The 25,075-nt window shown below is 46.9% G+C and overlaps 1 protein-coding gene across 6 annotated transcripts in view; it reads right to left on the reverse strand.

Annotated features, from left to right (window-relative positions):
- Nucleotides 1-576: 576 nt before the first annotated feature.
- Nucleotides 577-25,075, reverse strand: part of KANK4 (KN motif and ankyrin repeat domains 4) — a 72,148-nt gene continuing 47,649 nt past the window's right edge. For 4 of the 6 annotated variants that reach the window (XM_045477630.1, XM_045477631.1, XM_045477632.1 and 1 more), the window contains 8 exons: nt 22,781-24,718; nt 21,349-21,460; nt 18,217-18,435; nt 16,717-16,804; nt 14,312-14,531; nt 10,173-10,315; nt 6,373-6,573; nt 577-1,846 (listed from right to left, as the gene is read on the reverse strand). In XM_045477630.1, coding sequence (XP_045333586.1) covers nt 1,742-1,846; nt 6,373-6,573; nt 10,173-10,315; nt 14,312-14,531; nt 16,717-16,804; nt 18,217-18,435; nt 21,349-21,460; nt 22,781-24,718 — 3,026 coding nt within the window. In that variant the 3' untranslated portion in view covers nt 577-1,741. The remainder of the gene's footprint in view (nt 1,847-6,372; nt 6,574-10,172; nt 10,316-14,311; nt 14,532-16,716; nt 16,805-18,216; nt 18,436-21,348; nt 21,461-22,780; nt 24,719-25,075) is intronic. The other 2 variants (XM_045477635.1, XM_045477634.1) reach the window with 2 other exon arrangements.

The following is a 25,075-nucleotide window of genomic DNA, read 5'->3' on the forward strand; positions in this document are numbered from 1 at the left end:
CTGGTTAGAAATGTAGACTCTCAGCTCCCTTCCCCTCAGACCTACTTCATTCTAACAAGACCTACAGGTGATTGTATGCATATCAAAGTTTGAGAAGCACTGGGCTGGCACATTTTTTTAAGGTGGGTTTTTGCCCTTAAAATGTGCTTTCAGGTCAACGTAAACCCACTTAAAGTATTTTTAGCTCATTATTTGCTCCATTCTCTCTACCTCTGAGCAACACTGTCACACATCAGTGTCCTGCTCTGGGACTTTGAGATGCTCATGAATCCCAACAGCGTATAGAAGTTTGCTGCGCCATTTCTGTAGACAGTCAGTATGGGTTACAAATTTGATTCCCAGACTTCCATCAGCTGTTCCTTGTATGACACCCCCAGGAGATAGGTTGTATGATAATTTCCTTTTTGGGAGATGATGAAACCAGGGTTCAAGGAGGTTTCATGACTCTCCCAAGGGACACCAAGCAAATTGACATATGAGTCAAAATGAGAACTAGAGGTTTTGATATTCCAATGTGAGGCTCACCAAACTTTGATGTCTTTTCTTTTTATATAAAGAGGATTTTTTTTTTTTTGAATAGGAGACTTTAAGAACAAATTCATAGATAACTTTGTGTGAGTTACTGAGTAGAAGCCATGCACATATGGGCCCCTGGGATTATGGAAGTTTAAGAGAGAACTGTCTGTCTAGTGGAGAGAGGAGTGAGCCCAGAGAGGGCCATGCCCTGCTCAGCTCCCACACTCCTGCTGCAGTCCAAAGTGACAGGTTTTGCAACCAGGAGCCTCAGAAACCTCAGTGCCTCATGAGGGCTCAGAGTTCACTCAAGGTCTATGAGGGGAAAGGAGCCAGGACTCTCATGAGGCCATGGATATGGCTCCAGAGGTAATGTGGTGGCTTCTAGATGACAACAGCCTATCCCCAGGAGGATGCTCATTCCTATTTGTTCCTTTCATAGATTCAGAATAGCTGATGTAACTAGGCTCTGCCTAAATACATGTGGTGTGCTTCACTGGATTGGATTTCCTAATTAATTCCAATTTCCCTGGCACAAATTGGGGCCACTTAATGACTCAGAAATGGTCAAGACTGTATACCTGGCATCGATACCGATATGCTCTTTCTACTTTGCCTGAATTTAAGATTTCTCTATCAACCCTAGCCAAACAAAGGCCCCAGATGGGGTTTGTTCAGTTTCAGCTGTCAGTATGGTGATTCTCCTAAGGTCCTCTAGAGAATGATTGCCAGGGTGGCTGCTTAAATCCACCTCCCCCCAAACCCCCCCCTCCCCTCCCCACCCAATCCTCTCTAGACATGCATATTTAATCAGACATATTCATGTAACTGATTAAAAAACAAAAAAGATGGTGCACTTTAAAATTCCATGTAAAAAGTATTGCTTTGCTAATGTGCTCCTGCCTGTCTGCTCGCTACATGGTGCTACAAAGGATAGAGTCATGAGGAATTCAAGGCTGAAGATGTTGGGGATTTTTAGACAACACCAATGCACCCTGCACCTTATACCCTGCTCTGCAGCCTGCGTAGTTTTGGGGCTTGGCCTAAGGCAAAAACTACAAAGCGTTCTAATGAGCAGAATTATATAACAGGAATGTATGTGCATATTTGACATAGTTTCTTCTCTTGAAGGGCGGCCCTCTGGCTTTGACCCATGCCCTCTCCAAGGGCTAAGAAGGAGTCCAGAGAAGGAGTCTTTTGTTCCCAGCTGCCAGTTCTTCTGTAGCCCCTACGGCCCCAGGGACCTGCCCTGCTCTGCGTGGGCCCGCAGAAGCCCTGCAATTTCCACATGGGCGGGTGATTTCAGAACGATGGACAGAGCTGTTCGGCCAGCCTACAGGGAAGAAAGAAAAGGAGAAACAATTTTATCGTGTCTGCCTCCTGCCCCAGAGAAGGGTGAGTTGGAAGGACTGGGTAGGCATGGGGCATTGAAGTCTATTCCAAGCATCCAGTGACCCTAGGAGAGGTGGAGATTAGAATGGCATGAGGCTCACGAAAAATGGGTTCCCTTCCATGGAAGCATCATTCACTTCTGGAAAATCTGTGCCGATGGAAATAAGAAGTGTCACACGGTTTGTTTGCTTGTTTTCCCACATGGTTTTTTGTTTTGTTTTGTTTTGTTTTTGTTTTTTTTTTTTTTGTAACGTTTATTTATTTTTGAGACAGAGAGAGACAGAGCATGAACGGGGGAGGGGCAGAGAAAGAGGGAGACACAGAATCAGAAGCCCAGAGCCCGACGTGGGGCTCGAACTCACAGACCGCGAGATTGTGACCCGGGCTGAAGTCGGACGCTTAACCGACTGAGCCACCCAGGCGCCCCTCCCACATGGTTTTTAATACTTCTTTTTTAAATTGGAAAATAGAGGAAAGAAAATAACTCTTCCATTTTTCCATTGCCCAGACCTTAATGAAAGTTAGCATTTTGGTATGTTTCCCTCCAGTCTTTTCTCCTGTGCAAATTTGTCGTTGGTTTTTACATAGAGGAATGATAGTATATATCAATTTTGAATCTGCTTTCGTTTTACTTTTTTAAATGTTTATTTATTTTTGAGATAGAGTGTGTGGAGGAGGGGCAGAGAGAGAGACAGACAGACAGACAGACAGAATCCCAAACAGGCTCTGCTCTGTCAGCACAGAGCCTGACTCAGGGCTCTCACTCAGGACCTGAGAGATTATGACCCGAGCTGAAGTCAGATGCTTAACTGACTGAGCCACCCAGGCACCCCCCCAAGTCTGCTTTTATTTTTAACATACCATGGCACACTACAAGATTTTTCCCTCTTCTTAAAATTTTTCTTATTGGCTGTGTTAATATTCCATAAGTTAATGAACTGTTTCCTTTCTATTGGAGACTTACATTTCTAGGTCTTCACCACTATAAATATAGTGCAGACGGTATTTCCCCAATTCTACCTGTTTCTTAAGGACCAACTCTTAGAGAAGTGGGCTTACAGCATAAAAGGACATACCCATTTTTACACCTGATACATGATACCACAGTGCTTTTTACACTGCTGCAATAATGCAGGAAGCTGCCAGGCCCACTCTGTAAAGAAGCTGTATTCAGAAGGGCTCTCAGCCAACAACATGGGCCATTCTCTACAGAGAGTGGCGGGGAAGGCCAACTCAATGCAGTGGATGCTAAGCTCTGCGATGGCAGCCATGTTCTTGTATGAATGGCTCAATCCCATTCTGGAATTCTGAAATCTCAACAGCTCCCAAACCACTTTTATGGTAATTCATTTGCCTCCAAGTGAATTAGGAGGCAAAACCCGATGTGAGGCTATCTGTGACCCTTATGTAGCCCAGTTAGTGTGAATGTTTTTATACTCTGCTTCATAAATACTCATGGATTTAGCATATTGGGGGGGGGGGCACCCAAGACCCCACTGGACTGTTCTCTGCTCTATTGTCTATGGGTGGAATTTTACTTCCTAAAATGTGAAAATTCCTGGAAGCAGGTGGGACGTGTTCACCCTCAGCCTAAAGCTCTTCAGTCTTCACCAGGATGGAGTCCAGCTCCCATCAGGGCTCCACACACCTGTAAATCACTATAATGCATGGCAAAGAGCCAAACAAGTTGAAAGAGGAACACAGATCAGAGAAGAGGATGGTGCTCTGTGTGTATATGATGTGTGTGTGTGTGTGTGTGTGTGTGTGTGTGTGTGTGTGTGTGTGTAGGGATGGGGAAAGCAGAGGAAGGAAGTGGCGTTTCAGCCGGACCCCGAAGGATGTTCATGGGCTTCACAAAACATAACAGCTTCTTTCTCTGAAAAGGCCTCATGACTGTACCTTCCTTTTACCACCATTTATAAGTTGGTATCTGGCGCCGTTTGATAAATCTTTCTCCACCAGGTCAGACTCTAGATCTGACCTGTGGCTACTGGCCCAGAAAGAATATCCCAGCACCTGGCTCAGTGCCTGCCCTTTGGTCTGCACCCAGTAAGCACTGCTGAAAGAGGGAATGCTGGACGATAACCGAGAGGTATTCATTTCAAGTTGATGAAGAGCCTGAGCAGCCTAACTCCTAGTGAGTATGTTCCTAGGTTGGGCGAGTCGGGAACAAAGCAAAGATTTTAAGCAGGGGGGGTTTTCTAAAGCAGCCTGCGTAGTTTCGATTGAAGAGAGGCACCTGGGTTTTTGTAGGCCCCGTGCTCTGGTTTTCATTGCGGCACTCTGTCAACCCTAAGGTTCTCTGTAAGCACAAAGATGGTGTGATTACTGTTATTATGGGAAAGAGCCACAGGCCAGTCCCAGGGGACCCATGCACCTTTGAAGAGGGCCCATCTGGAGATGACAGCCTGTATCTGTGGGCTTCTCACTTGCAGACCTGGAGAGTGAGGGACCCAATTCAGCTCAGAAAGTGTGGCCAGTGAGACCACCTGGGGTGGGTGAATCCCTCAAATGCCTCTGCCAGAGCCCTGGGAACAAGGCAACAGTGTGTAGCTCTAGTGGGAACCTGGCTTGGCAAGTTCCTGCTGGGCAACACTGGAGGCCTGAAGAAATGGGATGGGCTCAGGCAGCCAGCACACTGTGTGTGTGTGTGTGTGTGTGTGTGTGTGTGTGTGTGTGTGTGTGGTGGTAGTTGGGTTGTCTTTCGATATGACAGAACCTACTATGTATCAGGCAAAAATGAGCAAGGTATAGTCTCTGCCTTAAAAGAAGCTTTCAACTTGATGGGTGCTTTGGAGGCACCCATTGCCAGAGTAAGCCCTTCAAAGGGTAAGCCTCGGGATCCAGAGACGAGTCCTCACCACCTCCTCTTCCTCATCTCTTGATCAGCCCCCAAAAGGCTGGGTGACCAATTTCTCAAATTACCTTCTAAACCTAGAGAAAGTGCTTGCTGGCTATTCTGGGGGTTCCACATTTATATCAACCTTTAAATGGTGGTAGGATAAGAGAAACTGATTTTAGGACATGAATTATCTCTCAGTTTTCCAAGGAAATTATTAAGTCATCCAAACCTGTGTCTAAGTCTCCATAGGATATGTGCCCATTGAAACAGTATGGTGACCATGACAAGGGCTGGACCCCACCCTTCAGGGTAAACCTGGAGGAACAGGGCTTGGTGCTTGGTAGGGCCTCAGTCAGCAGTCCCCTTGTCCCCATGAAATGTCTCACCCAAGTCACCTTTGGGAAATTGGGGTGTGACCCAAGCAGGGAGCAGGTGAGTGGGCCACAAGTAGGGTAGAGTTGGGGCTCAGGGGACCTAAAGACACTGGACCAGGGTGTGAGCTTCTTGGGTGTGGTGTGAGGGACCCAGCAGCTTGAGTCACTGATGGAACAATCTCAGGTAGTTCAGATGTGGCCCAGTGAGGGGGGCTGTCCTTGGGCAGGGGAGGGACTCTTCCCCTTTCCAGGCCTTTTTCCCTTCAAACTGTGGGTGTTAAGAAAGTATAGACAAGTCTGTGTAAAGCATTATAGTTCCAACAATAAGGACACTGAAGTCGAACCTGGGCTTGAGTCCTTCCTCCAAGAACCAGAAGCTTGTGACCTTATGACAGCTACATAAACTCTCTAAGCCTCTGTTTCTTTATCAGTGAAAATGGGGATCAAAGTATCCACGTCACTAGATTATCGAGAGGATTAGTGAGATAACGCATGGAAAGGGTTTGGCTCCTGACAGTACTCTAAGGAGTTTGATGGAGCTGGGTTGTACTAGCTGTGTGATTTGGGGTATGTTACTTAACCACTCATTGCCTCTGTTTCCTTACAAGCAAATGGGTGGCGTCAGCAGAGACAAACCTCATAAGGTTGTTGTGGGGTTTCAATAACGTGATCCTCGGTAAATGCTTAGTGCAGTACCGGGCACTGAGCAAGCCCTAGAGACGTGCCGGCCACCATCATTGTTATCACACCAGCCGTCACCACCATCATCCTTGTGATCATCATCTCCATCACCTTACAAAGACGTTTATTTAAGAAGCATGTGCCTGGCAATGTGACCTCGAGCCGGCCGGTTGATGATATGCACCACCCTGTAAGGTGTATCACTGTCAGAGAGTAGACATAATTTGCACTTGGTTCCTCCCCAGCCTTTCAAGTCCCCGTGGGTAGCAAAGCTCCCTTGTCCAAGGTGCTGCTCCAAAGCCCAAATGCGGTTGTTGCTGTGACCAGTTCAGGGCCAAGGCCAGGCCTGGGCACATTTCCTCAGGATAGTGTGAAAGGTTAGGATTTGGGGGTTCCCAGCTCCAAGGCTCCCCGCATTTACTACAGATCATTTCATTTAAGTCCCACAACAGTGCTATGAGGTTGATTCCATTGTTTCTGACATGTGCTTCCTTGAATTCTACTGGCTGGGCAGGCACTTTTCGGGAAGGGAAGTGAAACACCTACTTGTTAATTGCCTGGAAGTCTCACCTTGTCGGTCAGGCTGCTGTCGCAGGCTGGGTGTGCCAGGAGCAGCCGCACCATGTCGGCGTTGCCGTGGTGACAGGCCAGCATGAGCGCCGACGATCCCTCGTGGTCCTGCAGGTTGACATCTGCCTGGCAGTTGAGCAGTGCCTGGACCATGTCCTCCCTGTCATGGCTGACTCCCAGCATCAGGGCAGTCTGGCCTCCCTGCCACACAGAGCACAGGGGAATGGTGAGGATCCCCTCTCCAGCCTGGGTATGCTTGGGCAAGATGGTTCCAGAAAATGACCATTGAATCTGAATCTCCTCCTGCCCCTGGTAATGGACACATCCTTCTCCACCTGGCAAACTTCTGCTTTGCCAAAACACTAGTCAAATGCCACATCCTCTCTAGAGCCCTCTGCTAACACCCCAGGCACGGGATACATAACACAGCACTTACCACTTGGTATTGCAACCTGTCAATCTCTCTCCTTCTCGTGGACTGTGAAATTTTTGATGGCAGGGACTAAGCCTTTTTCATCTCTGTCTCCCCAGTGCCTGGCACCAAGTACATGCCGATAAACATGGAATGATAGAGTAAATGAAGGGTTGAATGCTTCTGTACTGTGGCTTTTTACTCTCTGCCCTGGCCTAACTTCCTGCAGGAAGCCTTGGTCTACTCAGAACACCCCTGGTATTTTCAGTTCAGTGATACCTAGAACCCTCTTGTCTTGACAAGATCTCTGCCCGCATGGTCCTATGGTCATTGCTAATCTATCACCATTTAAACTTTTTTTTTAAGGTTGTTTTTTTTTTTTTTTTTTTTTTTTTTTTACTTATTTAAATAATCTCTACACCCAACATGGGGCTCCAACTCACAACCCCAAGATCAAGAGTTGCATACTCTTCTAACTTGAGCCAGCCAAGTCAATGTCAACAGCATTGACAACTGTTCACATCCCTGTAATCATTAGTGCATGTGGCAGTGGCCTCAAGTCAGAAAGTGAGTCCAAGCCCTGGTTCTCCTATTTCCTAGTGTGTGACTCTGGCCCCATCACTTGTATTCCCTGAATCTTGCCTTTTTCTTTTCTTAAAAATTATCATCATAATCTGTCCTGTGTACCTCACAGGGCTTTTGTGGGAATCCAGTGAAATAAAGGGTGTAAATAGAACAACGTATGGTAGCAATTTTGCTGATTATAAATGGGCCATTTATTTCTCATAGATTTTCCTTTATGTACATAGTCCTATTAAATGACCTGATTATATTTTTCCCTTATGGTTCTCCTGGGTTCCAGGTAAGTCAGGCTTGTCTCTCACTGGACACCAGGCTTTTTTAAGGTTGTAAGAATGAGGCAAGGACTATGTTTTCCCTCCTTTCAGATCCCTGTGGCTCTCAGCAGCACCAAGTCCTACGTGTAAAAAGTGCTGAGGACATGTTTGCTGATATGTTTGCTCACTGATTAAGGGCCGGTCTGTGATCACTGATGGATTATGCTTCCCTGCCCAGAACTTTGGGACTTAGAGAAAAGAAAGGAGGTTTGCAATCAGGAAAATCCTGGCTGTGTCACTTATTATCTATGTGAATTGAGTTAACTATTATCTATGTGAATTGAGTTAACCTCTCAATGGCTTCTCCTGATCTAGTGAAATGGGAATGCTCAACAATATTACCTGCCTCATGGGGCTGTTCTGAGACTCATGTGCTTAACAAGTGCTGTGCATGTGTTAGCTATTATTGTTGTTATGAGCATGAGCGATAATGTGTGACAAATACCCAGTATGTGGGATTGTATTCTTAGGTATCCTGGTTCTCCATTTCTCTGGCACCCAGATAGATCTTTCCAGAGAAGCCTTGTTTGCCTTTTGGTTTGCTTATACTCAGCCCTAAAGTAATTGTTCTTTCTTTACTGGCCTAACTAGATCAGGAGATTTCCATCAAGACCCCTCTCTCCAAGTGGTATTAAAGCCAGATGACTTATGTAGATTGTCCTCTTGTCTGTCCCTATGCCTGGCTTGGGGCCCCTGCCTTCCTCACCTCCCTCCTGGTCCAGTTCAATACAATTTAATTCAACGATATTTACAGAGTGCTGCTATATGCCAGGCACGGTGCTGATCCTGGAGATTCAAAGAGAAATAAACAGCTTAGCCTAGGAGACTCCCAGCCTCCTAATGCACTATTTACCTGGTACCTGCAGCTCATATGCAGCTGAAATATGTAAAAGCCCTGGAGGGAGCTGAAGGGAGCAGTGGCAGCTATGAATTCCTTTCCCTCCTTAGCAACCTGGGATGAGACCCATGCCCTCCTAGAGCATCTATAAAAAAAAGGGCATTGATTTTGATTTTGATGAGCATCCCTTCTTAAAAGAGGGCCAATTTAGAAAAAAAAAATTAACATATTTATGGCAAACATTTTAAAATGAAAGCAGCTTTATTAAATCCCATGGGGTAGGAGCTCTAGGTGAAAATACTTTGAAAAACAGAAAGTGATCTACAAATGTCTGTTCCTTGCCATCAGTAGGATCACTATTAGATAAAGTGTGCAAAGTGACTTTGCTATCTGGGTAGGCTACTGTCTGCAGTCACTTTCTGGGGGTGGGGGGGACAAGGGAGTTAAATATATTGTTGGGAGGCACTTTCTTATGGGTCTCTAAGTTTTTGCATACTTTGTGAGTGAGACACTATCTGCTCTGTTGTTCTAGACTGTCTTTTTATTTTTTGCTTTATTTTATTTTTTAAGTAGGCTCCACACCCAGCGTGGAGCCCAGTGCGGGCCTTGAAGTCACAACCCTGAGATCCAGACCTGAGCTGAGATCAAGAGTCAGATGCTTAACTGACTGAGCCATCCAAGCACCCCTAGACTGTCTTTTTAAAGATGCTGGTATAGTGAACAGCCTTGGAAGAAAGAGACAGCGTCTTCTCCAAAACAAAGGGCAATCATACTCACTATCCAATATAAAAGATTCAGGTTTCCTAAGCTCAGGGTTCCTTTCCAGTAATACAACCTACTCCATGTACAGGGATCTGACCCTCTTCACACCTGTGGGAATTGGGTATTGGGGCTCAGGGAACTGGTGTAAATACCGATGCCATGGCTACTCTTCCTGCTGTGAGTAATACACTGTCCATCTCTGGCACAGGAGTTTCATGTCTTCTGCCAGCGTCCATGACACTGTAGCATGCTAACTTGTTAGCATTAGAGTACAATCTCAGACCCTTCACAGTTCTTGATAGTTAAGCTACATCTCTGATCACTCTGGGGGGAAAGAGAGTTGCATGCATTCTGTTGTTCTCATATTGGTCAAAGATGGGTAAGTGGTCTTTTGAGGAGTTCCCATTGTTCCATATGGAGCCTTGTCTAACTCAAAGCCCTTCGGGCTAAGGACCATGCCCCTATGCTATCCTCTCAAGTAGAGGGGCCCAGAAGCTAAACAGAGACATGCTAACCCTTTGAACTGCTTTCTAACTCATGATGGAGGTTGATCACCTGCAGAGGCTTTCTACACAACCAACAAATGCCTTTCAGCATTTTCATGTCCTGCTGGTGCTAACTGTTCAAGACGTCCAGTCCAGATGGACTTTGCCCAGTTTCAGACCAGGACACAGATTACAAGCTCACTGATCTCTGTCCTAACCTGTCTGGGTCTCAGAAGCTTTTGAGGAAACCAAATGTACAGGCTTTGGATGGATGCCATTTGGAGGGCCCAGCCTTCTTGGGTTAAAAACTCTACAGGGATCTACATGCAATTTTTCACCCCACTGGCAGAATAAAACTGAGAGGTACCCACATTTATTAAAGAGGGGATCACGTTCACACCTCTTACCTGAGTAGCTTGGATGTTCACATTTCCTTCTCTTAAGAGCTTCCAGACGACAGCCATGTCTTCGTCGGTCTCTGCAGAAGCCAAGGGAGTGATCATCACGGCAGTGTAGCCGGCTTTGTTCTGATGGTCAACATTGCAGACACCTGCAGGGGGAGCAGTAGGCGCTGGGATAGCTCCCGGGTTGGGGGGGTGGTGCGGGAGGGGGCAGGAGTGAGCTTCTGCTTTAGCAGAGCACAGTTCAACAGGGCACTCCCTGCTAGTTAAAAGGCCATGGAGCAGAGCAATCTTTTCCCAGTGGTGGAGTCATTTTTAGCAGCCTTTAAAAGTGGCTAGTTTTCTTTACAAGTTTTCTGAAGCTACTCAGCAAGAAAGGTCCAACAAGGTAGTAGAGTCAGAGATGGCCAAGGAGTAAAATGACCAGGACTGTTTCCTAAAGCAGAGCACATGACATGATTCCCATTTTACAGATGAGGATGCTGAAGGTCAGTGAAGCTTCATAAACTGCCCGAGTGAAGATGAAATGAGACCAGAGCTCAGGTGAGTCTGGCTCTCGAGCCCACCACTCACCTGGCCACCCATCAGCCACAACTGTCATTTTAGGCTTTACTCTAGGTCTGTGTACAACTCTTAAGTTGGTGGCAGCATTTTCATGTCTTTTCCAAAGGCCTAGTGATATGCTGGGCAGTGTGCCAGGTGGCATGAAAAACGCCACAGGAAATCTTTCCAGGAATAAGCATCTTATTTGAAAAATCGGGGAGGGGGGAGGTCTCCATACACATTTGGGTTAAAGCAATTAAGAATATACATTTCAAAGTAGAATGAAAAATAGCACATTTTAAATATTTAAATACTTAAATAAAGTATTAGTTAGAACTCAAAGGAAATATCTGCTTTGTAACCCTGGGGGTATACGTTCATATCTCGCTGCACCAAAGGTGACATAGGTCATCAGCTTCTTACCTATTGTATAAATGATCCCACTTCTTTTTTTAATTTATTTTATAAATTTTTTTAAATGTTTATTTATTTTTGAGAGAAAGAGGGAGAGAGAGAGAGAGAGAGAGAAAATGAGAATGAGTGGGGAAGGGGCAGAGAGAGAGAGGGAGACACAGAATCTGAAGCAGGCTCCAGGCTCTGAGCTGTCAACACAGAGCCTGACGTGGGGCTTGAACTTACGAACCATGAAATCATGACCTGAGCCGAAGTCGGATGTTTCACCGACTGAGCCATCCAGATGGCCCACAGTCCCACTTCCTAAGGGCAATACCATGTGGAAAACAAAATCTTTCCCATACTGTTGCTTATGCAAAAAAGCTATGTATCTCTTTTGGACAATAAAAAAACTATCTCTATAGATCAAGTCATTTAGTTTTTCTTAGCATTTCCTCTGTAGAATGGGGACAATAATAGAACCTATGGGGTTACCGTGAAATTTAATGAGTTAATATATCAAAAGAACTTAGAACAGTACCTAGCACATTGTAAACGGTCAGTAAGGACTTACTGTTTCACTAGTATAGTATTCTTATTTCTGTATCCTTGCTACTTGCTCATGAAGACTTAGGTATTCATTGTAACAAATATGGTTTATGAAAAAATGCATAAACCTACAATTAGGGTGACTGATTTACAAGTTCTGTACTTGGGGTAAAAAAACAATATTTGTTTGACATTCGCTCCACCCCACCTCAAACAATTTTTCAGAAATGTGCCATTGTGATGCCAGGATGCCAGTGGATACAAAAAAATCAGTCTGGTCCATTTATCATCAGTAAGCCCCTCTGACCACTGTCATGACCAGCTGGGCTATGAAAGCTGAATCCAACTCCACATGTTGCCTCACAACTTTGCCTTGATAAAGATGGGAGTATCTGCATTGCCTTGTTAATGACTTTTTTATTTTTACCTCTTGACTATCTTGTGTTTGCTTTTAAGAGGTGTAAACAGTCCTCAGGTTACAGTTCTCTTTACTCTCTTCAGGAACATGACTTGTAGCTCAGCAGAGTAAGGACTCTCCTTACTCTGAGGAGTAAGGACTGACTCCTCCTCAGGGGTTCAGAAAGGGGCTTCACCCAGGGCTTTCACAGCAAATTCTTCTGAGCAGCCCCCTAGGGAGTAAAGCCAACCCTCCCTGGAGTCAAGAAGAAAGACTCATGACTGAGCACGCTCCTGTTCAACAAGCTTTCTCCCCTGCAGCGGTGTTCTGGCAAAATAAAGGATGGATCACATGGGGTGCCTGGGTAGCTTAGTCGGTTAAGTGTCTGACTGCGGCTCAGGTCATGATCTCATGGTTCGTGAGTTCAAGCCCCACGTCGGGCTCTGTGCTGACAGCTCAGAGCCTGGAGCCTGCTTCGGATTCTGTGTCTCCCTCTCTCTCTGCCCCTCCCCTGCTAATGCTCGTTCTCTCTCTCTCTCTCTCTGTCTCTCAAAAATGAATAAATATTAAAAAAATAAAAAATAAAATAAAAAAAAAAAGGATCACAGAAGACTAAGGTGGTAGAGGTACACCCGCTGGCTCCATTCTCAAAAATGATGAGTCACTTCAGTGTAGCCCCTTACGGTTTGTAGTGTGCTTTCTGGATGCTTCACAACTGTCTGGGATGGGAACCTAAGTTTCGGAGTGTGACTGGTCTGTCCTCCTCAACAGCCCTTCTACATTGAGGGAAAGGAATGGTACCTTCAGCCCATTCTCCAGCAAATCTTCATTCTTTGTGCTTATGGCTATTTAGCTCTATCAGTAAGTTAAACAGAAAGCTTCCAGATCACTTTAGGGTTGATGAGAGCTGAATGGATTCTCAGTCCACACCAGCAGAAGTGCACAACAACCAAAGCTTAGGGCATCTGTTCTCTGGCCTGGCCCACCTGGAGAACTTCTAACAGGCTGCAAGTCTGAGCTACTTGAAGATGAGGGCTCTACATTTCCAGTCTTTGGATTCTTCACGCACAGGGGCATGTTCCATTGAATTATGTGCCTTTCTCAGTTGAGCTACCCTTTTTGTGGTATGCATGAATCCATGAAGAACTGAAATCTAGTAAAATTGGCTCAATGTCGAGTTGGGACTTTATCTTCCTCTGATGATGTGGAAAGTGGAAAGAATTTTAGGCTGTCATTAGGTCCATCACCTATTCATTCCAGTAAAAAGTTTCAAGGCTTCTTAAGGGAACTTTGGAGTATTGGAATGATGAGAAGGAGCCAGTCATGAAAAGGTTTTAGGGAAAAGGGTTCAGATAGAAAGAGAAAAGGAGGGAATGAGCATGGTGAGTTTGAGGCCATCTGATTGGAGTGGATGGAAAGAGAATGCATGGTGGTGGCTGAGGGAGCAAATGCAGGCAGGAGTCAGGCCTTCTTGGATTTCTGAAGGCCAGGCTGAGGAAGTTGCCTTTCATCTTAGGAGAATGGAAAGCCGTGGGAGGAATTTAAGGCAGGGTGGATAAGATCCAAGTTGGGGGAAAGCTGTTGGATCTAGAACTGAGACTCCCTGATGCCCGCTTAAACTCCTCCTCTAGCCTCCTACATCAGGTTTACAGATCTAGCATGTGCTCTAATTCCTGGATGCCAGGAATGGGAAGAACAAGTCAGTCGTATCAATTTTAAACCCCAGCAGCACACTTAGTCATTATGTGATCTTGGGATCACGCAAAAGCCTATTGACTTTTCTGAGCATCACTTGCATCACTTATAAAAAATCGGAGTAATCATCCCTATTGACAGGAGTTATGAGGATTAAGTGAGACCTCATTTGCCAGGGGCTTAGTAGAGGGCCTACTCTGCAGAGGATCATTTGGGGTGTTAAATCTCCTATAGATACTCTCCTAGATATCCCACATACAGCCTTCCTGAACTCCTAGATGACACTGGACCTGGACATGCCTTCAGTCAGCCCCATCACCCACCTGTCCACACTGTCACTCCTAGGCCACTTGATGTTGTCCCACACAGCAGCGTGAGGGTAATAATACCTACATCACAAGAGCATTGTGAAGAATAAGTGACATAACAAAGGCATGGTGGTCTAGTCCACTTCCAAGAATACAGGAGGAACTCAGGACAGTGAAGCATCACCTCCCTGGAAGGAAGTGGCTACAAAAGTTGCCCTTCAAGGAGGGACCCGGGCTGTGCAGATGCACCTGTTTCTGACCTGTCTCCAGCAGCAGCTTCACCACAGAGAAGTTGGAGTGAGACACGCTATAGTGAAGAGCCGTGTTCCCGTTGCCATCAGCCATGTTCACAAGCAGCTTCAGGAAGTGTGGAGAGTGGGGCTGGACCCCACGGAGGTAGGCCGCCACCACAGCAGGGCTAGACGACTTCCGGCTGGAGACGCGGAACCACTCTTGACTGATGGTGTTCAAGCTCTGCCTCTGAAATACCAACAGATTCCAGTTCCAGGAGACTACCTGGCCTGGGGTGCTCCAGCTGGGGTGTTCCTCCCCACTAGGAAAAGTCAGCTTTGGATGCTTCACGGCTATCCCTTCAGCTCCCTGTAACTCCATGTGACTTACTCCTGGAGGGATCAGAGCTAGTGGGGTTGAGTTTGGACCTGTGTGATGAGCCCCCCATGTGAGGTAGAAAGAGGACTGGGAGAGCAAACAACAACTGGTAACAGTGTCCTAGGTGACAGTTTGAATCTACTGTAAGTTTAGCTTGCATCCCTTGTATGCACAGGATAACCAAGGCCCCGTCTTTCATATAACCAGCCAATATTGACCTTAGCCCAGACTCTATCAGGACTTTTGTGTGTTTTCAATAGCCATAACTAGCAAGTCACAACATTTTACTAATGGGAAAAATGCATGCTGAAAGCTAAGATCAACAACATGGCCAATTTATGCTAGAAAATAAAACCCAAACAGCTGTGCTTGAATTATTTTTGGCTTTTAAGCTTTGCTAGAACCTTCAGAGAAAATGATTTAACAACCCATGGCAGGACCTCACTATCTGCAGTATTTAGCTCCTTTGGAACCATCAATGAGGAGAATTCCAGACATAAATGACATCGATTCTCTGTGTTACATGACCTACATGTTTAAAATAGAACATGTTTAAGTTATTTATGTAAGGGGGAGGAGAAACCATGGGGATGTGACTTCACACTCATTCTGGAAAGGGACTGGAGTTGGAGTCACTTAAGCCAATGTAGCCAGGCTTAAGTCCTGGCTCAGTTGTATGACCTTGGAAGTCATGTAGTCATTTTGAACCTCCTGTCTCAACTACAAAATGTGGGTGAAGAGAGGGCTGGGTCCCTAACCTGTCCCTGGCTCTACACAGTGAGGTCTTTGTACAACCTGCTTTGTCTCGAAGGTGGGGTTGGGGTCGGGGGTACTTTGAACCTAACGTGGGTGTGGTGTCAGGTTTGCACATCCTCTGTCACTTTTCTTTTTCTGTTTCTTATTTACTTTATTTTTAAGTAAACTCTATGCCCAGTGTGGGGCTTGAGCTCACGACCCCAAGATCAAGGGTTGCATGTTCTACCAACTGAGCCATCCAGGTTACCCTACGTCTTCTAGGCAGAAACAGTGGATTCTTTTGTGGCTGAAACATTTTTTATATATCAGAATATCTCCCTTTCCTGTGGAATCTTCAGGAGAATCTGGAGAAAGATCCTAATATTAAGGAACATACAGCTTAGTTCTGTAATTCATTCAGAACTACTTATTCTGTAACTCAGAATAAGTAACAGGAGTTTTGATCAACATCCATCCACATCACACACTGGTTTTTTAACAATCTGGGAACAGTTGTTTGCCAAATCAGCTGAGATAGAATAATCAAGATGGGTTGGGCTGAATCGATCATTTTTTACCCCTAAGCCTCTTCTGCAAGGGAGAACAAAGTGGGCTCTAAAATGCTTATGGGTTGTTACACACCGGGGCTTACCAGCTGGCTCTCATGACTTGGGAAAATGTGTCTGTGCCAGTATTTCTTGAGTAAAAGTAGAACCTAATGGTTATCTGTTTACATCTCTGTGGGCCATGAAGGTGTTAAGGCGCCAACAGATATATTTTCTTGCTTTTGGTCTCTCAACCCATAGGTACACGTCAAGAAAAACAGTATAGACTACAGAATTAAATACCAGGGCTTGAGGGTAATGAAACATGCTGCCCACCGCCCACCTTCATTTTATTAATGAGGTGAACTGACTTGCTCAAGATCTCACAGAGGTCCTGGGACTAGAATCCCGGTTCCCATTCCACACGCTCTTCAGTCTGCCCACAGCTCTCTCCAATTGTGAGGTGATTTTGAGCCTAAGCCACACAGTTTTGTTTTGTTGATTGTTGTACACCTGACATTCAGGTGCAGCGCCTGACAACCCTCGGTAGTGCCTCTGAGCACCAGGCTGCTTCCTGGTGCAAATGCATCGGTTCCCCTCTCCCAGCATAACCCATCACCTAGGCAGCAGAGTTTAGGCAAATGAAGGCACCCAGAGGAAAGGGACTCCGTGCACACCCACACTGCCGCCTCAGGCGGGAGACCAAAGTCACCAAGCTGGAACTAACAGCTTAAACAGCACGGACATCCTTCCATGACAATGAAAAATCACAGTACCAAGAGTTGGTCGGTGGTGGCCCCACTTTCTGGCAGATGTTGGCTCAATGCCCGGCATGCACTGAGGAATTCTTCTGAAGGCTTATATCTAAAGAGGAAAATAAAATACATACATATATAAATATATATATATATACATATATCTTCATATTAATAAAAAAGAAAGTAATCCCCTACCTTGACTTTCGCTTCTCAGCAGCTGAAACACCCACACTAAGCAACTTCCCAGGACAAGGGATATTACACTGAATACAGCCTCCCACAATGAGGCTTGGCTTCTGAACTCTTCTGAAGAGTGAGTCAAGCACATTGCCCTTTTAATCCTGCTGTTTTCAGGAGGAGGGAGTAGATCACCAAAGCATTCTGGGGGCCATGGGCCTAACTGCAATTCCTGACATGCTGGGAAAGGAAGGGCTGTCTTCCTGACTTTGGCTAAAACATTTTCTGCCTCAGCGACTTGAAAAACCCAAAGAACCCAATCCATACTAGCAAACTTTGTCAGGCTGTTCTTTCATGAAGGGTACCATCAATGCTAACAGAGTCAATAAAATGAAAATCAGTTAAGCTGGGATGCACTCAATGATGAGCACTCTTCCCGTGTTAGTATAAGGGCAGACAGACCATCCCAGGGTAGGACTTAATGGCATTGGTCACCAGGAAGCTCTACCCTCATCACGTCTTTATAGTGCTGCCATGTTGGAGCAGCCCTGTGTACCCACTTAGCAGTCAGATCCCACTCACTGCTCGTCACTACCCCTGGCTGGGTGTGGTAGTGATGATTATGGTACTTACTATCCTTATTTCCACTATTTCTTGAGAGCCTACTGTGTGGCAGGCACTGTGCTAGGCATTTTACATATTTTTTCTCATCCAGTCCTCAGGTCAAACCTATCAGGTGGCTGTTATCCACATTATTCCAAATGAGGAAACTGAGGCAACCACAGTTTAGGTGCTTTGTGTAAAGTGACCCTGTGGCAGACATAGGATTTGAATCCAAGTGTGTCCAACTCCAAAGACAGTACTCTTTTCATCATGTGACATGACCTCGCATCTCTTTCAAAGATGGGGTTATGTCAACATGGCCAATGGAAGAGGCAGAAAAGCATATGGGTAAGAATCAGAAAAGATCTGGGTCAGAATCCCTGCTCTGCTAGCTGCGTCACTTAACTTCTCTAAGCCTCTGTTTCCACATCTGTAAAGTTGGGATTATAATAATTTCTACCTTGCAGGATAATTAAAAGGATTATCTAAGATAGTACATGTAAAGTCCTTCGCATTTCTAGTTTTGGGGCCATGCTAGCTTTACACGTAGAGCTCTATGACAGGATATCCCATGAAGGCAGGAGTTACGTCTGTGCCTAGCATAGATTAGAAACTCAGTAAATCTGGTGAACGGAGAGAAAGATGAACAAATGAACAAATAATGGAATAAAAGGGTGAAGAAATGCCCTTGCTCTTTCTCAGAGGATCAGTGCTCCCATCCGTGCCCATCTGACTCACCTCTCAGCCTTGGGATGGGGGAGGTCTTCAGGAGGCCCACCGTCCTGGCCTGAGGTGCTGGTGCCCTCTGGGATGCCCTGCCCGGCCTTGCAGCCAGGGTGGGCCTCCTTGCCCTGCTTGTGTTCTGTGCCATCACATTTCTTCTCAGCCTCACTGTCAGACAAGTCTTCTGGGGAGCTGTCCTCACCGCTGGTCTCCTCGCTTGAGGTGGTCTCATAGCTGAAGAACAAGACAAAGTCACTCATTCTGTGCTTCCTACCCGGTGCCCAGGTCAACACATATAAGAACCAGGTGGGCTTCAGATAATAATTCCCAGCTTGCTAAACCACATCTCCATTCTCTATACCTGCAGACTCGGGTGAGGGGACTCCCAGGAACCTTATGTCAGAGAAAGATGTGGTTAAGAGCTGTGGCTTTAACACCAGAGGCCATTTTGGGAGAAAAGATAATTAACTGAGCTCTTTGCAGTGAACATGTAAATAGCCCATACCCTAATTGGCCAATGCATTTGGAGGATTCAGACAAGCAACCCAAGATTCTCACAGAAGCATTTTTTCGGGAATCCTAACGTGTTGTCTAGAGAGGGGCCCAGATCTAGGCAAACATCCCCACTCCCACCCTGGATCCTCTGAGTTGACTGACAAATCATCACGTCTCCAGGTGATTATGAGGCTTCCCTTTAGCTCCCCTCTTCTAGCCCAGCTGACCTCTGAAAGGAAGGACCCATCTGTATCTACTCCCAGCAGGGTTCCATGGGAAACCTGAACAGTCAGGGTACCTGAACCCAGCATCTGCCTTTCCTGGCTGCAGCCTGGTTTAGCTATTACTTGCAACAGCAAAAGCAAGGGCACGGGCCCCTTGACTTGTGGCCCCTCCTCCCCAGGAGTGATCCTTATATTCAATTATGTGCAACTCCACTGAGGTGACAGACCACAGACCATGAAGACAAGTCCTGGAAGATTTATCCATCCTTCTGCCGATAGTCAACAGGAGACCCCGAAAGAGGATGCTGCAGTTAGGATGAAGATTTCGGGTGCTGGGGCCCTTGGACACTGCCACAGAGACCAGGGGAGACCAGTGACCACAGTTTCCACAGAACCCCCTCATGCCCTTTCTCTGAATGATGGCCCCTATGGAAGGCCCCTGTGCTTACTGGATTTGCAAACCCAGCCTGCTCCTTGGCGTGTTCACATTCTGTCTTGTTTAAACCAGATATTTCTTCTACTGTGCTTGGAACCACCTTTTACTTTTGTGATTAAGGGAGTAGGGGACATACTACATTTACCAAGCTGTTCTTGTCTTACAGTTGCTTCCATAAAGACTTCACCTGGATGTCAGTTCATTCATTCAACAGAAATTTATTGAGCACCTACTATGTGTCACACACTGTTGTAAATGCTATACCAAAGTACCTGTCCTAATTGAGTTTATATTCTAATAGGAAAACAACAGAAAGTAAACGTGTAAACAGTATAATTACATAGTGATAAGAACAAGGAGTAAGATAATAAAGGACCATGGGATTGAGTAATGGGAGGAGGGGCTACATTAATTAGAGCAGAAGTTTTTTTCACCCTGGCTGCACATTATAATCACTTGAGGGGATATCAATTCCCAATATCTGTGCTGCACCCCAGACTAATTAAACTGGCATTTTCAGGGAGGGGACTCAGACGTTGGTATTTTTAAGGCTCCCCCAGGGTTTCCAAGGTGCAGCCAAGGTTGAGAAACATTGGACTAAAGTGACAAATACTGAAGAATATCTGGGACAGGAGCACTTTAAGAGGTGGGGGAGATGGATGGAAGGACAGATAGCAAATGCAAGGGCCCCAGCATGGGCCCAACTTGGCACATTTTAGGGAAGAGAGACAGGAGCCAATGGCAGACACTGAGGCAAGCTCTAGCTGCAAGATTGACTTCCAGGTTTGGGCACAGGGCAGGCACTGTCAGGGGCATTTCAGAAGGGGAGAGAGAGAACCTGCTTTTAGACTTTGAGATTAGGCTGATTCTCCTTTCCTGTGCATGAGCTGGCGAAAGCTGAAAACGTCAGCGAAAGCTGACGTTAGTGGCAATGAGAACGGCAACCCTCCTATGACATCCCATTTCCTTATATCTGACGTTTTCCTTGCAGAACCTGCAACAGTGCCGTCACTCTTATTTGAACCTGGTGGTTCCGACCCCTTTGGGGCCACCACCGGGGCCTGCCACTGGCTGGGTCATGTGCCCCTCCTTTAGGCCTACACTTCTTCCTCTACACATCTCAGCATATCAGCATTTTCTCTTCTTGTCTTCTCCCTGCCCTGTCCAAACTATGAGCTCAGGGCAGGGACCATGATTTATTTCACTTTTTTTATGACTGACACCTAATACATTTGTCGACATTTAATAAATGTTTGTTAGATGACTGATCTAGAAAATACTCTGAATCCAGGGGCGTCTGAGTGGCTCAGTCCGTTAAGTGTCCGACTCTTGGATCTCACTGTTTTGTGAATTTGAGGTCTGAGTCGGGCTCTGTACTGGCAGTTTGGAGCCTGCTTGGGATTCTCTCTCTCTCCCTTTCTCTCTGACCCTATCCCACTCATACTCTTTCTCAAAAAATAAAAAAAAAAAAAAAAGAAAAAAGAAAGAAAATATTCTAAAGCCAATGATTTACTCTCTAGAATATATAAGGTTTGATTCATGTTCTGAGTCAATAGGCATTGGTTGCTTTTCTTCATGCTAAAAGATGTTGGATTGGTTTGCAGTAAGTTAGTTAAAAGGAAGAAAAAAACCTAAATGGATGAAATTTGAAGTTCGACAAACTAAGAGTTTGTCCTGGTTTCAGTGTTTGTTGTGCAGATTAAATGTCTTCTGTAAAGGGCCCATGTACTCCCCAAACTCCCAGAAGCCACCTGGACTCCTGGCCCTGGGGGCACCAACACTAAGACATTAAAAGCACGGGATCTGACAGACCACCACAGCTGGCAAGGAGCCAAACACATGCAAACCCAAGATGGAGTTTTAAAGGGCTGTTAATTCCCTTGAAGAAAAAATGAGAACCAGATGCTTCCCCCTAGGAATAGAGAGCACTAAGGACAACAGCGGGATGGGAAGTGTGGAGGGGGCAGTCTGGGCTTCACGAGCGATGCTTACCCACCGTTAACCCCAACAAACTGAAGGTTCTTTTTGGTCCCATTACCTCCTGCACGGAAGCCATAGTCTTTCTTTTTCATTATGGACTTAAGGCTGGTCGACGGGGAGATCTCTAGGCAGACACAACATCACAGGTTAGAATGATCTTGGGGATGCCCCAGAATGCAGCAAAACCGGTACTCTTGCTTTGAGCGGATACACACTGAAGGTGTGTGAGGGGGTAGAAAGGGACAGAGCACTAGATAATGTAAATCAAATATTGTGAAGGTCTTTGAGGAGGCCTGGCCTTCTGGTCAACACCAGCTGGCCTGTCCCTGTCCACAAAGCCCTTCTGAGTGTGGATGATGGAGTGGAATTAGTGGCACTCTTCCAGAAGAGCCATGTGGTGTGTGTGCCATTATCGTCCCTGTTTTCTGGGAGGGAAATCTGAGGCTCAGACTTGCTCAGTGAATGGCAGAACAGGAGCAGAAGTCCATTCACATGACCTCTGCTCCAACACCCACCTCTGCCGGAGGGCACCTCAGTGGTCTTTCCTGGCTCACAAGCCATTTGACACCTGCGATGCAGGGCAGGTAAGAGCAGACACGTGAACGAGAACATGGCTTCGTTTGCTGTGCTCACAGTTATGGGAGGCATTTTCCAATGGGCAAGACTGGAAATAGCACCGACATCAGGAAAAAGCAGCCAGTTTGTGATCTGCGGCAGGAAGCAGACTTGCGGCCCGCTCGTTGAGCAAAGCAAAATATGGTTCCACTTTATGCAACAGAAAAGTGTGTGATCTCTTACAAGAGGAAGTGTGCTCAGCCAAAGGGTCGACTTCCACATGTATCGTTCAGTCTCTCTCTTACACACACACACACACACACACACACACACACACACACACAAAGTATTCAGTGAAATATATCCGATCTCAACATCATGCTCCTCCAAAACCAGGCTAGAGAAAACCTCTACTGTGCAAGAACCAGAGAGGACCACAGGAATGCAAGAGCCCAGGAAACAGCGAAGGCAGGCTGAGGTTTAGAGTACACACAGCCAGGGCCATTCTTGCCCTAGACATTGCCTTTGCGCCATGCAAATGAGAAACAGGCACCCCTCTGGCTGGACACAGTGCTGCAGACTTGGCGAGTGAGTGTGGGCTGAATTTCAGCTCCCGTTTAACTTCCCTGGCCGGCATCTTTGTGCCCTGTGCTATCTGCACAGCTGTACAGGCCTGCACAGCCTGCAGTCAGGCCCAACCTTAGAGCAAGGACAAGAGTAGGGGCACAGAGCCTCCACTGTTACATAGATGGGTTTTTATTCCACTGGGTTCCCTGAGCTGCTTAAACCTTTTAAAAATACATATATATGCATGCAATTAAAATCCCTTTTCCCTTTGACTCGCCAGGTAGAGGAGAAATGGTTCCCTGTGTCGGGGACCAGTATTTACCCATCGGCGGAGAGGAGGCAGGGGCCGGGGGCTCCTTCTGGGGTGGAGCGTGGGCCGAGTAGGCAGACAGCAGCAGGTTGAGGGAGCTGAGTAGCTGGCTCTGGATGCTGCTGAGCTTGGAGGCAGGCTGCTTGATGGCACTGGCCAGCTCCGGGTACCCGTGCTCCAGGCAGCTCCATTGCTCCTGTAGGAGTTCCTGGATCTTCTTAACATATTGCCCAATAGTGGCATCTGTTGGTGAACTTGGTGGCCTCCCTGGGCGTTCCTTCCCTGGCAGCTCTGAACTGGCCTCCTCCCTCCCTGCCGGGGGAGTCTTTCTATCACTGCTCCATGGAGAGCCTCCTGGTCCCTTGCCCAGACCCTTGGCTCCCACCTGAGGGTCCCCCTCAAGCTCAGAGCCTGTTTCTTCGATCCTCAGCTCAGTGGAGAGGCAGCTATGTAAAGAGGGCGTGAGGACCATCTCGGGTCCTTGTGGCAGTGAGAGCTGAGATGGTGGCATGAATTCTGCTGGGCTCCAATCCCCCGGTTTGTGGCTGTCCTGCCCCAATAAGAGCCCATTCTCCTCTCCTCCAGCCCTCCAGCTTTCAGATCCTGTGCTGCCCAGAAGGTTGACCTCAATGCTCTTGTCACACAACTCCCTGGTCAAGAGTCCATGGAAGGGGTCTGTGTTGACCATGGCGTCAGTCTGGCCCTGAGCATCTTTGGCGTTCTCATGGCTAAGCTTATCTGCCAGTTGAGCTACAGTGCACTCTAGTTCTTGAATCCTCTGCCCTCTAGCCTTGATTTCCTCCTCCTGCTGCTGGAGGGCAGCTCTGACCTGGGCCAGTTCCTCAGTTCTTCCAGATAGCTCACCCTCAAGGGCAGACAGCTGTTGCTTCAGGCTGGAGATGCTGATGGGATCCATCGTGGGGAGGCCCAGGCTTTCCTCCGTGACCCGGACGCCAATGCTTCTCACGTCTATCTCCACAGGTGGTGGGGGTGGGATCTCGCTGATGTTGAGCTCTATTTCTTCTAGGGGGAACTCGTTCTCAGGGATGGGTGATGGCAGAGGTGGGGGACTTGGTGTTGGGGAGCCAGGGGTGACCACTACCTCTGCTTCTGGGGTTTTGTGTTCATCTTCTTCATCCTCGAGAACTATCAGTGCATCCTGGGATGAGAAGGGAGGACTTGGGAAAGAGAGGTGATTTGGAGCCTCCTCATCATCTGCATCCTCTGGAGGCTCAGCGCCTTCCTGGACCAGCTCTGGAATCCCTGGCACCAGGTCCCCAAACTCTCTGACTTTGGGTTGAGTTGTTGCTCGTGGGGTGGAGTTTTGAAAGCCCGCAAATCCATCTGCAGGGCCAAAGGTGCCATCACAGACATTGCCTTCACCCTGAAGGGGAGGGAGGGCAGGAGGTGTGGGGGGACCTGAGTTTAGGCTTGGGTCCTCAGAGGCCCTGTTTTGCAGCAGTGTGGCTGGCATGCTGGATGCCCTCAAGAGCTGGGGCCGTCCACTCCCGGAGGCCAGCTCAGCCTCCCTGGGGGCTGCAGCCTCCAAATGTCTGGCTGTCTCCGCCAGCAGGGCCTTCCTGTGGTAGCTCACGTCACTCCCGCTGGTGGAGGCTTGCACATGTTCACCAGGTGGCAACGACTGGGCTCGCTCCTCTGTCCCCAGCGGCACCTTCCTTGGCACCACTGGGGACCAGTTTTGGTGGGGAAGAGCAGCATGGGGGCGAGCCCTGCTGTCAGGAAGGCTGAAGTTTCGGGGCAAAGTGCTAAACTTGGCCTGCTTGGCCCTTCTGTGGATAGGAATCCTTTTGATGGTGTTTCCCTTCTCAATGTCATCCACGTACTTGAGGAAGTCCAGGTCTAAATGAAAGCCATATGGGGTCTCCACAGAGTAGGGGTGGCTCTTTGGAGGGTCTTTCTCTTCCTCTCTCTGAGAGGACTGGTCTTTGGCTGGGAGACATGTAAAAAAGAAGCACAATGTTAATAAGAATTGCAGGGTGGTGAAGCCGAATATGTGTGATTTGCTCTCACATGAGACTTCTCCTAAATGTCCCAGCCTCTAAATTAAAGCTGAGATTCTCACAGTCTTCCAGCCATGCTGAGAGTCCAGGTTATTAAATCAGTGTGTACTTAGCCAGTGTCTGCAAGGAAATAGGTAAAGGAAATAGTTTCCAATTTGCAGTATTCATCTCAGTTACTGCTGTGGAATCTGCCCACAGACCAGCAAAATAAAATAGTCTCATACTGTTTTTCTGGTTCTGAGTCATGGTAACTGCTGAACTGAAGTGGCCAGGAATTTGCCGGATC

This window comes from Leopardus geoffroyi, chromosome C1 (assembly GCF_018350155.1).
Source record: "Leopardus geoffroyi isolate Oge1 chromosome C1, O.geoffroyi_Oge1_pat1.0, whole genome shotgun sequence".
NCBI lineage: Eukaryota > Metazoa > Chordata > Mammalia > Carnivora > Felidae > Leopardus > Leopardus geoffroyi.